The following is a 17,597-nucleotide window of genomic DNA, read 5'->3' as shown; positions in this document are numbered from 1 at the left end:
CCGCACTCACACTGGCAGACCGAGGTCGGACTCTGAGCCCCGAGCCTTCTCCTCGTAAATCCAAGAAAAGCCCCCGACACGGCGGTTTTCTGCATAGGGTGGTTTATTTTTACCGATGCTACTCGGGCAGACACTGTGGTTTACAGCGACCACAAGCAACGACCTGCAAACCCTAAGTCTACCCAGAAAGGTGGAGGGGAGGGAGGGAGGCGGGAGGGCCGGCGCCCGGAAGCGGAGCCCCGGCGGGGCCAGGCGAGGGGGGGCGGCCGCGGAGCCCTCCCGGGCCGGGCGTCCCCCCGCCGTCCGCGGTGGAGCCCTGCCCTGCCCTGCCCTGCCCTGCCCTGCCCTGCCCTGTCCCGCGGGGCTCGTCCGACGGGCGGAGGAGCGAGGGACTCGGGCGCGCTGCGGAGGAGGGGGATCCCGGAGCCCCCCGCCCTTCTGCCGGCGCTGTAGAGGGGCTGGGCGGGGGGGACACTGCGGCGGGGGGCCAGGCGGATGGAGCGAGTGGCAGGACCCCCGCTGCCCCGTCCCGGAGCGGCGGGCTTCACTGCCTGCAAAATTTGCACTTGATAATTTTCTTAAAAGCACTTTGGAAGTCTTTGTTGAAATAGGCATAGATGATGGGGTTGAGGAGGGAGTTGGAGTAGCCAAGCCAGTTGATGACTGCCCCCAGCCACTCGGGCATGTAGCACTTACTGTCACAAAAGGGCAGGACCAGCGCCACGATGAAGAACGGTAGCCAGCAGAGGATGAAGGTGCCCATAATGATGCCCAGGGTCTTGACAGTCTTCCTCTCCCGGGACAGAGCCATCCTCCGCTTGGCTTCCGTGTTCTTCTCGTTGCGCCTCTCGAAGGAGGGGGGCGGCGGGGAGCCGCACGCCTCGCTGGGCAGCGGCAGGTGAGTCTTGGAGGAGCTGTTGCAGCGCTGGACCTCGATGATCTCCAGGGCGGCCCCGTCCTCGCCCTGCCGCACCGCGCCGTTGACACAGGCAGCGGGCTTGGGCTCCACAGTCCGCCGCCAGCCCTTGCCGGGCTCCCCGTTGCTTTTCTTCTGCAGGGCGGCCGGGGAGAGGGTGAGGCAGGTGTCGGCAATTTTCTTCTTCTCCGCTTTCTTGACGGTCTTGCGGATCCTGAAGCGGGCCGCCTTGAAGATGCGGCCGTAGAGCACCAGCATGAGGAGGAGCGGGATGTAGAAGGCGCCGAAGGTGGAGTAGATGGTGTACCCGTGGTCCTTGCTGATGGTGCAGGCGTCGGGGTCCGAGCGGTCCTCGGGCGTCCTCCAGCCCAGCATGGGCGGGATGGATATCAAGAAGCCGATGAGCCAGGTCAGGCTGATAAGCACGGCGGCCCGCCGGGGAGTCCTCTTGTTGACATAGTCGATGGGGTCCGTGATGGCCCAGTACCTGTCCAAGGCGATGGCGCACAGGTGCAGGATGGAAGAGGTGCAGCACAGCACGTCCAGCGAGATGAAGATGTCGCAGGTGACTTGTCCCAGCGTCCACTTGTTCAGCACCTGGTAGAGGGCCGCCATGGGCAGGACCAGCACGGACACCATGAGGTCGGTGACGGCCAGCGAGCCGATGAGATAGTTGGCTACGGTTTGCAGGGAGCGCTCCAGGGCGATGGCCGCGATCACGCAGGCGTTGCCGCTCACGGCGCACAGGATGAGCGTGCCCAGGAGCAGGGAGGTGAGCAGCTGGTAGCCCAGGGTCACCTCGGCGAGGCCGGGGCCGCCTGCCCCCTCGGGGGAGCGCTCTGGGGAGGTAGTGTTGTTGGCCACATCCATGCCGGGCGGGGGGTCGCTTCAGGAGACGGGCATGGGAAGAGGCGCCGGTCACTTGTGCGCTCCCCTGGCAGGAGGCATCGCCGCCCCGTGCGCTTTGGCCACGCCGGGCACCCCCCACCCTCCGCCACCCCTCCCTCCCCTATATAGCGCGGCGGGAGGCGGCCGAGGCTCGGAGGACGGCGGCTGGCGGAGCCGCCCCGCGCCCGCCCATCCCCGCCGCCTCTGCCCAGCGCGCAGCCCCGGGCGGCGGGGCGGCCCTCCCGCCGCCGCTCGCCGAGCTGCTGTCCCTCGCTCCGCCGCTCTCCCGCTCCGCTTCTTCCTGCTCTGCCTCTCCGCTCTCCCCTCGCTTTCTCCCTCCCTCCTTCCCCTCCCCTTCCGTCCCCCCCCTCCATCCCGCCCTTCTGCGGGGGGTCTCGCTGGGTCGCCATCGTCCCCCGGCGCCACCAGCGGACCGGGCGGGCGGGCGGCGGTGTCCATCACTCCCCGCCGCCCCCTCCCCGCTGGGGGAACACCGCAGAGAAACCCACCACGACTCCCCCGCACCCCCGCCCCCTCCAAATCTCCTCCCCGCAGCTCCGCCCCAGGCAGCGTGTGCTCCGGGCTTCCCCTCGGGACCGGCGCCGGGGCTTGTGCGGTGTGTGCGAGGCGGGGGGGCGGCTTTCTGTGGCCAGGCACTGCCGGCTGGGGCGGGGAGCACCGCACACCGCAGGGCTGCCTGAGGACGGGGGGGTGCCAGGGCGGGTGGCGCCGGGGGTGTTTATCGCCACCTGCAGGCAGGTGGCGGCGGCCGGAGGGCGCGGCGCCCCTGGGGGGCTCTGTCGGGCACCCCTGGCCGCGGGGTCGGCGGGACTTTCTGCGGGTCCGCACGCTCGCCCCCTGCCCGGCTGCCGCTCCGGCCCGAGCGGGCACGGTGCTGCCGGGGTTGCCCGGGCAGCAGCACCAGCCATGCCGCCGCGGGTGCAGGGAGAGAGGGATCACGGGCAGCAGTGTCGCATGAGGGTCTCGGGAGGGATTGCTGTACAGCCCAGAGCCGGGCAGGGCTCCCGCTCAGTCGCTTACGAGTGCTGTAGCGGTGGAAGTCCATTCGTTATGATTCATGCCCTCGCCCCAGCGTCCTGCCGCGGGGAGGGCGGTCGCTGCCGTCGGGTCTCCGCGCCAGTGCGCGGCTCCTCGCCGTCCGGTTGCCCGCACAAAGAGGGCATTGCCCCCCGGCCCTCCCGAGAAGCGAATTACAGTGCAGCACACTATTGAAATCACTGTCATCTCAAGACAACAACAACAACAAAAAGGAGAAAAAAAGAAAAAAGAAATGAAATGCGTCACGGTTCCTCCCGATAGGAGGGGAAAGGCTGAGTCTGAAAGTGAAATGAGAAAAATATCTCTGGGAACAATCTTGAATAAAAAAGAGTGTCAGATTGACACATCATTAGCAAATCAGTTAATACCCAGTAAATAGAGCAAACAATTAGAAATCTGGGAAGCATCTGCCATCTAAAGAAAAAAAAATGGTATTATTGACAGGCTTAACTCTAGCTGTCCGTGAAAGGCAAAAGAAAGTCCTCTGACATAACTTCCGTGGCAGGCTTTTTACTATCTTGCGGCTCAGTATTTTTAACGATGTGAGATCTTTCACCCTGCTTTGTAATTGTGCCATGTAAGCTCAGAAAACGCAGAAAGCCAAATAAGTAATTGCTTAACAGGAAGATTTGCCAGATTCTAACTTAATCAAACTTGAGATGAGAATCACAGAGCCTGGCTTGCACACGCTCAGGTTTCCTCATCTTCTCTCAGTCAGCACTTAAAAATAAGGCTGAGTTCACAACTTCACAACATTTGGACAGATTTCGGCCAGTTCCCCTTTACGAGGCGACCGGGCTACATTTCTCCGCCTCTAGGCTTGCGATCTTCACTGTAAATGATCAAGGCGCAGAGATGCGCTGGATAAGTAGAGCCAACATTTACATGCTCTGTGCCCTATTGAATGAAGACTTACACTGACTGTTGAGACACAGACAAAACAAAAAGTAATCAGTATTTAAGTATGCTTTGCTCCTTCACTACCAAAACCTATTTTCTTTTTAGTGTCGCCTCAAATGCACGGCACGGTTGGCTTCTAAGCAGCCATTTATTTAAAGATCCTTTCCCTTCAGTGAAATCAAAGTTTGTGCTTCTTGCTGTTTAGAGCCAGCCTGATGCAATGAAGAAAGTGCAAGTCTGGGAGGCAGGGAAATCTCAAGGAGATTGTCCCAGCTTTCTTGCATGGTGGTGGGCAAGTCATTAGCCTAATTAGATTAGCCTGAGATTAGCGTTTCAAAGCCACGGGGGATGCAGGTTTTATAGTCCACGAAGGGCTCTTGGGGAAACTGATTCCAGAGGTGTTTTGCGCTGACACGGCCAAGGGAAGTCAATCCCAGACACTTTTTGCCGAGAAATTCCAGTGGGGAAAAGTCGACAGGGTCTTTTTTCAATTGAAATCTTTTAAATCGGCTTTACTTTTTGAATTTATTTTTTGTTCAGAGACTGAAAGTCATTCCACTCTGAATTAAATTGAGAAGCAATTTAGGCAACCATGGAGGAAGGGGAGGGAGTAGGAGGTGGAAGATGTATACGAGCGGAAAAATCACTCTTTTGATGTGATAGTGTCTTTAATCCTACGAAGCATTTAAACAGCAAAATGCCGGTTAAACTTTCAAGCAACTAAATGATGTGCTAATGTCTTTAGGTAACCTAGGTGAAGCACCTAGGGAAATTCTTTAAGGAAAGCCATAGCTTCATAAAAGCCAAGCTGCCTTGAGAGTAAAAGAAACCTTAACACCGCACAACCTTAAAAAGTCCAATTAAAATATTGGTGTTATTCGGTTATGACATAGCTGCAGCAAACAAGAGGTTCCTCCGTAAGTACGAAAAGAAAAAGCATTAACAACTGTGGCAGAAGATGTTTTCTTGAGCAATTTCATTCTACACATTTCAAAAAGAGGGAGAGCCACATATTCTTGATGCTCTCAGATTATGACTGTATTATCTATTTGCCAAAGTAAAACTGAAATGCTACAATTTGATCACAGCATTTTGTTCATGTGGTTGCATATTATGCTTTGATTTGAAAAGGATTTGGGTCTTGGGGTTTTTTTTACTATTCACCAGGATACAATACAGCATTTGTGTTACTCAAGAAATTATATTCCAGTAATGGTTTCAAAATGAATGGGCTTTACTAGGGAGGTAAGGAAATTAATGATTTCAGTTCACTGAAACTGATCCAGTATGTGCAATTTTCTGTGAAAGAAGTTCCAAACAGGTGGAAGGAAAGATGTGCCAGGAGACAACTTACCAACTACAGCCTTCTTGAATTTTCTCATTAGGCATCTTGGAAATACAGCCAACAGGAATCAGCACTAATCCACACTGTTTGAAACCTTCTGAAGAACAGTTATAACTTTAAAATACAGAAAAGCAAACAAGAATTTCATGGCTGAAGTGACTGTATCATTGAAACCCATCCCTTTCACACAAGCACACGCATTTCACTATGAGATCCACTTCAGGATACCTGCTCCCACCTTTCAGAAAGCACAAAATGTTTCAGAGTACTTTGACAAATTTAAGCTTTGCTCTGTAAAAGACCAAAACCTGTAAGAAGAGAACAGAAAAGTTTAAGGCCATTGCTAGTATTGCAGCTGCATAGCTCTCAGCCAAACTGTCGTGTATCAAAATGAGTCCAAATTTGTCAATCTGTTTAGTCCTGACTTTGTGGACAAGATGAACCAGCCAGGAACTTAAGTGACTTTCAGTACCAGTAGCAGAACTGTTCCCTGTGTCCAATCTCTAGCTATGGCCAGTTTGTGAAACCCTGCACATCCAACTCATATATATGAAGGGGTGAAAAAATCCCTCTTGAATCCTACAATTAGTCTGCTCAGAATCAACACACTACAGTTTCAGTGCAATAGTACAATAAGGAAGCCTAAATTTCTAACTTCTGCATCACCTTTGTGCCATCTCACTATTTTTTCCCTTTTGGGGCATGGAGATGGGCTGGCTAGTTCTCCATGGAGTCCTGTCCAGCCAGCTTAGAGCTGGCTAGTTGTGGCCCACTAGGAGCTGTGCAGCGCTGAGACATTCCAGTAGCTCTGCAGGAATCAGCTCAGGTCTAACAGAGGTAACAGCATCAGCACAGCACTCAGCTTCAGGGCTGAGTTAGGTCCTGCAAAGTACTGAGATGTTTCTCAACCTGCTCTCAACTGTCACTCCCAGTTCTGCAAACACAGAACAGTGACACCCAAGGTCAGGCCTGGAAAGATCTGCTAGCTCTGGTGCCAGTCACGCCAAAGCAGCAGTGCTGCTTCATGGCTTTGACAGGTCTTGGGAGTGGTACAGCTGGGTTCACACACTGCTAATTCAGCTTCTGGTGGCTCTGCACTGAAACCAGTCAGATTTCTGTTCCCTCTTCACTGCATAGTTAGAACCAGATCAATAATAGGGGCCCAATAACCCAGAGGAATAACCTGGAAGACGCAGGAATAACCACCATCTCAGAATGCTGGAGTGCCTGTCTACTATGTTTCCCATGTTATTAACCATATTTTCAGTTGCCTGAGATAACCCGGTTGCCACTCTCATCCTAGACAAGGGTGAGCAGACTGCAAGTTCCACTGTTCTATTCTCATTGCATTCAGCTGCCTTACCGCAACTCTCATGTTCATCATTTTTATTAAGGCCAGAAATTAATTACTTAGATACACAAGTATTTATTTGCTACTTCTGCCTTTCTCTGTCAAGAGCTTACAGTAGTAAGTAAAATTATAGCATAACTCAGCATAACCCACAAAAGTGGATAATTCATTCCATATCACAGTCTTAGAAGTAATAGAAGAGTAGGTAAACATTTAATCCAAAATGAATAAATGTTATGTATATTCAAGCAGCATCACTGAAGTGAAACTGTTACTAGTGATGTCTGCTATCAAAATCATAGGGCAGCTTTTATGCAAGTCTAGAAGTTTAAGATGTATTTTGAAAGATGTTCACTTTAATATTATTCCTCTGTGAAGGAAAGAGCATTTCAAGCATATTTGTTCAAACATAAGTTTTCATAATTTTATAGAAACTTCTCAAAATTTTGACATTCTGGGAAAACTTGACTTTAGGCTAAATTTTCTGTGTTGCCCCTTCTGTATGCAGTGCAGCTGTGATGAAGAAAACGGCTGGAAGATTGTCTCTTAACCATTTGTGCATTTTCTTGATACTTAAGCTGCTAAGCACGGATTTGGTCCCAGAGAAACTCTGGGAAAATCTACTTAGTCGACTCTAATCATGCTGTGGAGAACAAAGCAATGTTCCAGCTATGCTGAGGTTTTTATCAGCACATCTCCTGTGTCAGAGACAAGGGAGAGCAATACACAGAGCTAGTGTATTAGGAGCTGGTCTCTGTGAAGAAAGATTTTGTAGCTGGTTAAGAATCACCTGTGTGGTGCAATGCAGTCCCCAGAATCCAGAATATGGCTAAATGGTTTCTTTAAAACTATAATCTGATATTTGTAATTTAATTGAAAATACTAACTCATAAGTAATTTTTTCTCAACCGAAGTTTGCAAAATAAATCGTCTTAATAACATCCACTATGGAATTCTAAAATTGCTGACTAGCTCTGAGCAGCTTCTTGCTTAAATCAGGCTTTTTCTTGTAGCTAATTAAGATTATTCCATCTGTTTACTTAACACTCACATTCATCTTCTAGCAAAATACACAACTGGCTTAAAGCATTTGCTGACAATACATACCAGATTCCAGTAGTATTTTAGATCTTAAGCAATTTTTCCAGGTATTAAACAATATTTGTATGATTGTTTAAACAAGGACTGCCAATATATTCCAAGCTTTGCAAGCATTTTTATTTTTTCACTTATTAGTTACTTTATTTATGGATATATTTTAATGGACACATTCAAGCTTTTTTTGTTTTGTTCTCCCTGTCTCCCCCCCCCCAAAAAATATGGATCAGCTTCTAGATGAGAAGGAATTTTATACAATGAGCACTAAAAGACTTTAAAATAAATTTTAGCTTAAGGAGATTTATGCTCCAAAGGTTTTTATTGCAAGGGCCATTTTTGCCGCTTTTACATACATGCATTATTTCAGTTCAGAGGAGACAAAGTAAGAGACTAATTATTCTTGAATAACAGCAAGTTATGAAAAAACATCTCATTTCTTTAGCTAAACTTCTACGGGCCTCAGCTTTAAATATCAGGCCAATCTAAATGAGTTTATCAGTATTTTTCAAAATAAAGTTAAGGTACTTGAATCTTACAATTGAGTTGCAGGTGTAGCAACTGAAAACTTCCTCTGCTCTTATCATGTCAGAGCTTTAATACTACACTAGAGATTAAAAGTAAATTACGTAGCGTTATTGTCTCCTTAATAAAGACAGCAGCTAGAGTTTCAACATCATTGCTTATAAAGGATATAAACTCTCCTATTTGATGCACACTGACTGGAGCTCAACAGTATTGACTGCAGTTCAATAGTGTATTAATCCAAGTGCATTTTTTAAAAAGATGTTTTTATAATTTAATTTTAATTTCCTTACATTAAAATGAATATAATACTATTATTTAAAAAAATACAATTTGGAAAAAGTAGGGCTGATGTGTAGACATTAAATTTTAGGAAGGTCTTGTCTTTGCAGACTAACTTTATCCTTTTAAATTAAAAACTATTTTATCTACACAGAGACGAGTCACGTCTAGTCATAGAGGCCCACACAGACCCTGCTTTTAGAGCTACCTTGACAAAGACCATGAGGATATTGTCTTTCCTGATCTGTTAATCTCCTTTACCCAGGGCATTAGTCGGCACAGTACTAAACCACCATGTCTTCCCAGGAATCTGGGACCTTGTTCCTGGAGGAGGGTTGTCTTGTTTTCTTGCTGGAAATAAATGTGCTCTTGAGAAATTACTCAGCTGCAATCCCCTTCTTTTTCTTTATGAGTTTTCCTAGTACAATCACTGTACCATGCACAAATGCTAGCACTTGAGGCAGCTGGAGTATATGGCCAAGGATACAGTGTAAGGCAGAAACGCCCCTTTTAGTAACATCCTATACTTGATATGAGTTTATAAGGGTTGACTCATTGTTGCTGCTCATTAACTTTTAAGCGCTCTACTAACTAGTAGGGTTCAGGTTAAGTTAATCACCCAGGATTCCTATGTAACAAATGGAGTTCAGAGATCCCAAAAACCTAGATCCACAATAGTTGGCACATTGAGCATACAGCCTCTTAATCCTTCCAATAGCAAATGCTAAGGAGAAGAGTGTTACTTAGCCTGTTCTCATCAAAGTAGTTCAGATACCTAATTCCATCAGCAGAGCTAGAAACCTCAGAAAGTTGCTGTCTATTTTCAAATAGTTTAAAAAATCCTGAGGTTTTGGGTAGAAGGTGATGGGAGGCACCGCTACCAGAGGTCACAGTCTGTGAATCCGGCTAGAGCTTAGATGTGAGCTTGGTGTTGCCAGGAAATAATCAGTTCTGTGTATTCATCACAGCAACAATGTGGGGTCTCTTAAGTTGGCCAGGGAAGTCACCAGTGCAAAACAGACTGGTGGAAAAGTCCAGGATACAGATGAGTAGTGCAGGCCACTGCCCGCCACTTCACTTTCCGTCCATTCACCAGATGATTCTTAAAGGAGGTCAGCAAGGGAAAACATACAATGAGGGCAAATAGAAATTTTGGCTAACCATGGCACTTAGAAACACAAAGAGAGCAACACATTATATAACCTAATGGGTGAGTTTACTATCAAGATAAGCCAAACAGACCCTGTCTAATACAAAGAAACAAAACTAATGAAGCTACAGTTAAGTGAGATTCAATCAGATCTTAAACATCACTGTAAGAGTATGGGGGGGGTTGTGTTATTTCTTGGGTGCTGGTGCTGTTCCTTGATGACATCAGTTCTTTCCCAACGTTTTTTTCTTCTCCGCCTTCCTGTCCCATTCATCACTCTTTATAAGCTCCTAAGTGCCAGGCAAAATTTCTGTATTCTCAGGAGCTTCATCACATCTGCCACAGACACTCAACATTCCCTTTCTAGTTGCAATGGTCATCTGAACTCCCTCTTCACAGTTTGTTATCACGCAATTAGGTTCAAAATAAGTAAAATTTTGGCCTGAGAGCATCTAGTTATCAGTTCCTCATTTTTAATCTCATCTGACTAGATGGGATCAGATTTTGAGGCCCTCAAAACTATCTGAAGGGCACATTACAACCATGGAGGCTGTAAAGTGTAATTGTAGTCCACAGTGTCCTGCTAAAACTTTTAGGAATCTTCAACTACAAGCATGCTTTGTGAGGATCAAAATTTTGCCCATAGGCACGTTGCAGTTATGAACTTAGTTGCAAAGCTAGCCCTTAATACTTCTGTTAGATGCTGTCTCAAATTAGTTATATCCAAGAACTCAGCATTGTAGCACCAGTATCTTTACCACTACAAAACAAAATCTGAGAACAAGGTGTTAAGAAAATTCTAACAAACCAGACCCTTCCTCTCCATTCTGTCCAATAATTTTATCTTCATGACTTCATACAAAAGAGTCACAATGTGGTTTATGTATCCAGTACATTGTGTATCCCTCAAGGTCTTCACAGTTTTTCTTGCTAAGACACATTTTATGTCAGTCATGAAAGGCTAGATAAGCTTTCTTTCACCTGTACTCTGGTGTAATATATAATTGCATTACTGTAAAGAAGCATAGAATTGTGCCTCTGAGAGGAGCAATTAATTTCCTCCTTTCCACTTGTCCAGAGGGGAGAGTAAACTGCCAGTTGTTACTTGTTTCTGTCCATCTCCTTTAGAAGAAAAAAAAGTACAGCAAAAACCTCTTTCTTCCTTCCTGTCTGAATACCTGTGGGGCATTCTCCTTTCCCCCATCCAACACTCTGATTATGTGAACCAAGAAACAACACAGGTTATTCACTAACCAAACAAAGTTATTCTTAGATTTTTCTAAAGACAGTTCTGTGAAAATTAACACTGCAGCCATACATCATGTATCTGTTCACTTTGTATCAGTCCTCTTCTTCATCATATTCCATTTTTAGTAAGAAATCAATATTATGATGTCACCCTTGAATTCAATTGTATTTTGCTTGTTCTCCATTTCTGTTTCTGCAGGACTTTGGTAAGTAATTATACTGGCTAAGGCTTTTCAAATGAAAAGGGAGTAAATTGTTTTCTGCATAAATGCACATATTTGTTTTTGTTTATCTTCAGGTCAGAGTAACATTGCCATCATGGGGATAAATTTACTTGTACTTGATTATTACAAGACAACGAGAGAGACTAGAGCTGAGGAAGATGGTATTTATGACTCTTTGTGTCTGCAATATCATTCAAGTTAATAAACTATCTGGTTTTAAACTATGCAACAGAGGATCACAGGAAAAAAATAATTACCCATTCTATTCCTTACACAAATTAAACCCTGGATGTCTATTTAGGGATTCATATTTTAAACTGTGGCTGCATCTTCCTCGGTGGGGACTTCTATCTGATCATTCACTAAGTGGTAGGTAAGTACTTAAGGTTCAAAAAGGGAGAAATGCCTGTTCTTCATTTCTGTCACCAGAAATTCTACCTTTTAAGTCTTGTGGGTTCAGGACACTGTGTCTGGCTCTTCCCAATACTTAAGTGCATTTTTTTCTATTAATCTACAAAAAGTCGATTGCGTTAAAATTACTGAAGTCCAAGGGGCTTTGTCAGGATAACTCAGAGGGAGATTTGGCCTCATTCCTTTTATTCTGAAGTTCGTGTAGGCTAAGTGCAACCTGCAGCTGGGAGAAGCTCCACTCATTGAGACAAGTGATGTATCTATCTGTCAGTGGCCACAAACTGGAGTTTCAGAGGAAGCCATAAACACCTGCTGGACAATTATGCACAATATACCTATTGGAGAAATTACTGAAAGATTTTGCAGTCCCACACAGTTATTGATTAATGTATGTTCAAAAATAAGAGAGAATCTATTCATATCTCTTTACATACATTTTTACCCTAAAGTAATTAAGGTCATAAAAATGTCAGGTTCAAAAAGAAAGCATATTTCGCTCTTGGCTCTTATTTCATATTTGGCAACGAGCTGAACAGTTTAATTATATGTTGTGTAAAGGATTATAAATGGGTTTTTACATTTTTATTAGCGAGCCTTCTATTTGTGTATTAAGAAAAGTCTGAAATACCTTCTATGCCCTTATTTTATCTGCCTCATACATCTTTCTAACATGTTTCTGACTGAACAGAATTACTGTAGTCTCTTCACATCATAGGGAAGCTTTTCTAGCTCTCTAAGCTCTTCTCAAAACTGGGGTGCCTGTAGTGTCTCTTGGAAGCACTGTCCCAGGAGAAGAGAGCCTGTAAATTTCTTTTTCCTGAGAGGATTCACTTTGGCAAATGTGAAATCTTCACCTAAGAAACTGATTTAGTTATTGCTTCTAGTCTCAGTTTTCAGAAGAGCATTATCAGTAACTAGTTCTGTAAACAGCTCTTCTCTCTCCTTGACCTACCTTACTCAATGCACATATAGTTTGGAGCAAACTCCTACTTCTGTGTAATATTTGGTTCCTCTTGCATCCATTTTTCTGATGGTTAGATAGAGAAAAAGATTTCAAGCCTTTTCAGTAGGTAATAACATTGGCCATATTATTAATCATGAGTGCAGATAGAAATTAATAATCAATATTTAAATTAAAAAGTCTAAAGAAAGTTCCTGGATTAAGAACAGTGGAAATTGGTTGGAATAAATGTCATTGTTAAGAGACGTGGCTTTGGTTTCTCAGCTGCTGTAAATCAAGATAGTTGAATCAAAACGTAATTATCAATGGCCACAAATCATAACAAAAACTGAGAACATAGTAAGATTCAAAGAAGTCTGTGACAGCTAAAATAGAATATCCTCTGTCTCATGAGCACAGACAAAAATGTAGCACTGGTTTCCATTGCACTTGGTCAGCGAGTGTAGGTCAAAGATCTTGGCTGCTGTAAATAATATTCCATTATTCTGTGTGTTTAAGGTAGTTGAATGCAGGAAAGAAGGTGGGCTGAAAATTTTGCTGTTGAAAGGAAATTGTTTCTTGGTTACTCTGTACCACAATAATATTTGCATCTTTTTCATCTAATAAAGCATGTCCCACCTTTCTTAATGAGATGCAAACGAGAGTGATATCATCAGACGCAAGAAACTGGATGCAAATGTGTCGTTCCTTTAAAATACAGGCAGTATAGAAATGCATACATCTAAGACCATGAAAATAACTGCAAACTGTTCTATGAGACAATGCTGGAATATCTGGTCCGCTGCATGATGGCTGTAACCCTGCACCCATCAGCCTTCATCTGCAGGATCACCGCTGTTAGGGCTACATTCCTGACTTTGGGTATCTGCCAATTTTTACTGTAATGTTTATCATGTCATTCTGATCAGCCTTTAACAAATGCTCTCTCTGTAATAACTGTTACCTGTGTAACAACTCCGTTTGCCTGCTGTGTTGGGGGTCATTGTAATGAAGACCGCCTTAAGAGAAGTTGTGGTATGTACATGTCACTTTTTCTGACTCCTTTTTCCTTTTTTGATTTGTCTTCTGTTGAGGTTCACTGAAGATGGATCTTTATCAGTTTCTTTCTTCTATGGTTATACTAGGCTCCTGGTTTCCTTCATACCTGAGATGGATGTTCCAATTCTCCACAGGATGATGTTTACAGAATAGACACAGAATGAAGACAGTGATAAGTTAAAGCAGCTCATGCCTCAGGAAAATCCCTACTGATTTTAATGGAATTTCTGCAATCATAAAAGCTACAGGTTTACCAAGTATATATAGACAGCTTCACAATACCTTTTTTCTTTAGAACTACATGAAAATAAAGATTATGGCAAGCAAAAATCCATTCATAAATGGACTCTTGGAATAAGAGTCTTTGTTCAAACAACAAATTATTTTCCTCTGTTCACGGCTTGAATTTGTTTCAGCCAGAGGGAGTTGAGGGTGCAGGTTTTGCAAAGTATTTTAAGCACATATGTAATGCTCTGCAAACGTAGGTCTGTTTGCACAGGTATGTCCCATTGGCATATATGGGCAAGCCAATTACCCCACAAATATTCAGAATTCAGGGGGAAAAAATGAATGAAGCTCTGGCCATGTTAAAAGCAAGATGGTTTTGCATTGAAGTTCTTTCCACTGTCTTCAGTAGGACAGGTTTCAATTCAACATTTTCTTTTCATGTTTATCATCTGTTGGAACAGATTTTCTTTTCTTTTCCCAGAACATCAAAATCCCCAATTCAAAAACACTTAATAAAAATTAATATTAATGACTAAAATTAACAGCAAGTAACACATTTGACTAAATCTAAAAGAAGATGAGACCCAGTAGTCACCCTAATTCAACTAATGATGCTTCTATTAATGTATTGTTGATACTAGCTGACTGTTCATTTCCTAAATGGTAGAAGGATAGCAAGGGAAAGTATAGAGTCAGTATTTGTCTCTCTAATTCTCTCTTCATTGAAACTATTTTACTTTCTGTAAATAAATAAATATCCATTAGCCCATAGGGAGAATGATTGAGTGGCTTGGTGCATATAGCCATAAAGTGGTTTCAGATCCCTATCCCTATGACAAGTTAATTGTTTATACAAAGTGGCACAGCTTTAACAAGCTGCTGAATATCTCCACCATGAGATGAAAAGTGCCTTCCTTCAGCATAGCCAACAGCCTCATGGTCAGGATGCCTTCTGATCATGGAGAAGGCCTAAGTTCAAGTCTCTCCCGTAAATCAGAGTTTGGAGGACTTCAGTCCACATGTTCCAGACCTTAGGGATGTATCCTAATGATCCAGCTGTTAATTATGATAAGATATTGCTCAGTTTCAGGCCTTTTCTGAGGAAAAGTAATTACATCTAAATATTACTGTCCTTCCTACAGATATTACCCCTAAATTTGTACATGTATCCTGGAATAAAAATATTGTTGGTGTTAATATTTTTTCCTCCAATGTCACTTTGTTTAGCCTTGGTGTCTGGGAGAGTTTACTGAAGACTGGAGTCAGAACTCCTTTAAATTCTAACCCTAACAAGTTCTAGCCTAACAGCAAAGCAGATAGAGACGTAACGTTTTTCAAGCTGAAAAAATCAGTAGTTATCACAGATAATTGCTATCTATAGTAACCATGGGTAATGACTGTTTTCTCGGAAGCCATACATCTCCCACATCTTCATGGCAGTTTATTTTACTATCAAGCAGTATAAAATCTTTCAAGGCCAGACTGTTAGTTGCTGAACTGAGATTGGAGGTCTCTTTTCAGGCTCTGGATTAATCAGTCAATTGCATTTTTGCACCAGGAGGGAGTTTTCCCAAAAAGCTAGAATAATCCAGGCTAGACAGGTATTTCCTTCCTGGCAGCCTCAGATTTGGTTACTTATTTGGTAATTCAGCATCTCTCTCTGAATTTGTCACAGTAACAGCCTGGTTGCAAAGGCCAAGGACGAGCATTTGTCTCCACATTCATGATTTTAGACTAGCAAACCATGAGTTGTGTGAAAGACCAGAAGCTTTGGGTACCTGCAGGTTGGATCTTCTTCTTTCACAATAGGATCCTTAATTGGACCAAATGGCTAATAGTCCCTAAGTGCAGGTATGTGGTCATGGCTTTTTATCTGTGCACTGGATACTAACTGTACCTGGATGTGTATTTTTCAAAAAATCAAGCTGCAAGGTTGTCCTATAAATTCTCAGTACCAAAAATGAATTCCTAGGAGCACAGTCTCTGTCAAGTCTCTAGAGGCTTTCAGCCATAGATAGCCTAACAGTGACTAGGCATTTGCTTCTTTCCTGTGCACCAGATTTACTTCAGTATAATTCAATGCACTTTCTCCTAGATTACAACAAGGTGATGAAAATGAAGGTTGCAGCATGCTGCAAAGATCTAAGACATTTCTATATATGATTCAGCAGTTGCAAATCTGCAGCTAAGGTAGTGTTTCCATTTGCATTAAGCCTCCACTTTTCCAATTACAAATGGCAGGACAATGATCTAATACTGGAATAAATCAGAAATAATTCAATTAGAACCACATTGGCTTAAAATTGAAATAAGTAAAAGAAAAATCAGCTGTATGACCATCTGTATACTACTCTGCCATCCGTCTAGGATTCTGTCTTAGAGCAGTCATCTCCAAACCTTTTAGATTGTGCACCCTCAATATTTATTTATTTATTTATTTATAAATTATATACATGTACTACTGTACTAATGTATTATGCACTTTATAAAATACACATAAAAATAGAAATTAAAAAAGGGTAAGATAAAGACAAAATAAAGATATTTTAAAATATTGTTTTATCCGATTTATTAATGATACAAAAAATATTTTTTCCCCACACCTCAACAGATTATCTTGTGCATCACCTGGGGTGCGCATACCTCACTTCAAAGACCACTGTCCTAGATTAAAATTCTCTCATTGCTGTTTATTTTCCTAAGCAAAGATCGTCCCCATGTAATTTACAAGTCACTATCAATGACAACGGTTTTCTTCACTGATGGTTTAACTGGCTGGAAGCATTCAGCAGTTTAAAACATGCAACATGTAGCAAGCCCTGCCAGCTCTGCCATCATAGTTTCTATAGCTAAGACTAAATGTCTTATTTGTTGCCCAGGACCACAACGTTGAGCTATTTTTTCTGCAAAGACATCATATGTCAAACAATTGCCAACACAAAATTGCATATGAAAATGTAGATGCCACTGTTTTGAACACTTGACACGAACTATCTGGACAAGTCAGAGAAAGGAAACAAAAAAGGACTTAGAATCATGAAAAGAAAACAAATCTCATAGATAAGAGTAAGAAACTTGTGAATAAAATCCTGGTTCTACCAAAATTCAAAGTTCCCATCCACTTTCACTAGGTGAAAATTCTGCACCAAATACAGATGTGAGCAGTTCTCCTAGTCAGAGCTAGGCAAGATTTCAAACATGAGCACTGTAAGTTAGATCAATGCATATCTTTAGAAAGATAAAATATATTTTATTTGCTGGGAAGAAACTGGGCTGGTGGAATGCATTAGGTAACAAGCTGGAAGAAAAAAACCTGCATCTTCTGAAATTAAATGAAAATGTGCTTAAATGTATTTTAGCTGGCAATCAGAAACTGCCAGTCTGACTAACTTTTAAACATAACTCAGCTGCAAGAAGGCAATCTAAATTTTGAGAATTCCATTCAGAAGTCAGCTAATAGCTATGAAAAAGAGCAAAGCAGCAGCAAAAGCTATACTGGTTCTCATCAAAAAGGAATAACATGCAGATTAAAGTGGACTGTTAAATGTTCTGCTTTTGGCAAGTCTTTTTGTGAAGAGTTTAAAGCCTAAGAGCATTGCAGTAGCAAGGCAAATCCTTTAACCTGTAGTGATTCCAGGGACCTCAGTGGGACTGTTTGTACGCTTAGAGATAACTCCTGATTCAGCAAAATACTTGAAAAAATGTTGAAACCAGCAGGCATTTACATTCTTCAGTGCTGCTGAATGAAATCACATAGCTGCATGTTTGCTTTAGGACACAGGTCAGTACTCTTTACTCATTTCTGTGGTGTTTCTGTCTCATGGAAGCAGATAAATCTGTCAAATCTCTAAATCAGATCAACACATTAAATCATGATATGGACACAAGAGAGAATTACTAGAGCACGCAGTCCTAAACCATGGGTAGGTGAGAATGCCTGTTAAATATATGTGCACAAACAGTGGTCGGAGTGAAC

At 43.4% G+C, this 17,597-nt stretch overlaps 1 protein-coding gene across 1 annotated transcript; it reads right to left on the bottom strand.

Moving 5' to 3' along the window:
• Positions 1–544: 544 nt before the first annotated feature.
• Positions 545–1,786, bottom strand: HTR1A (5-hydroxytryptamine receptor 1A). The gene has a single exon (XM_050913449.1). It carries the CDS (start codon positions 1,784–1,786, stop codon positions 545–547), a length of 1,242 nt encoding a protein of 413 aa, XP_050769406.1.
• Between the last annotated feature and the right edge of the window lie 15,811 nt (positions 1,787–17,597).

This window comes from Gymnogyps californianus, chromosome Z, assembly GCF_018139145.2.
Source record: "Gymnogyps californianus isolate 813 chromosome Z, ASM1813914v2, whole genome shotgun sequence".
In the NCBI taxonomy this organism is placed as follows: Eukaryota; Metazoa; Chordata; class Aves; order Accipitriformes; family Cathartidae; genus Gymnogyps; species Gymnogyps californianus.
The sequence above is the reverse complement of the archived record's forward strand: the minus strand, read 5'-3'. Positions and strand labels throughout refer to the sequence as shown.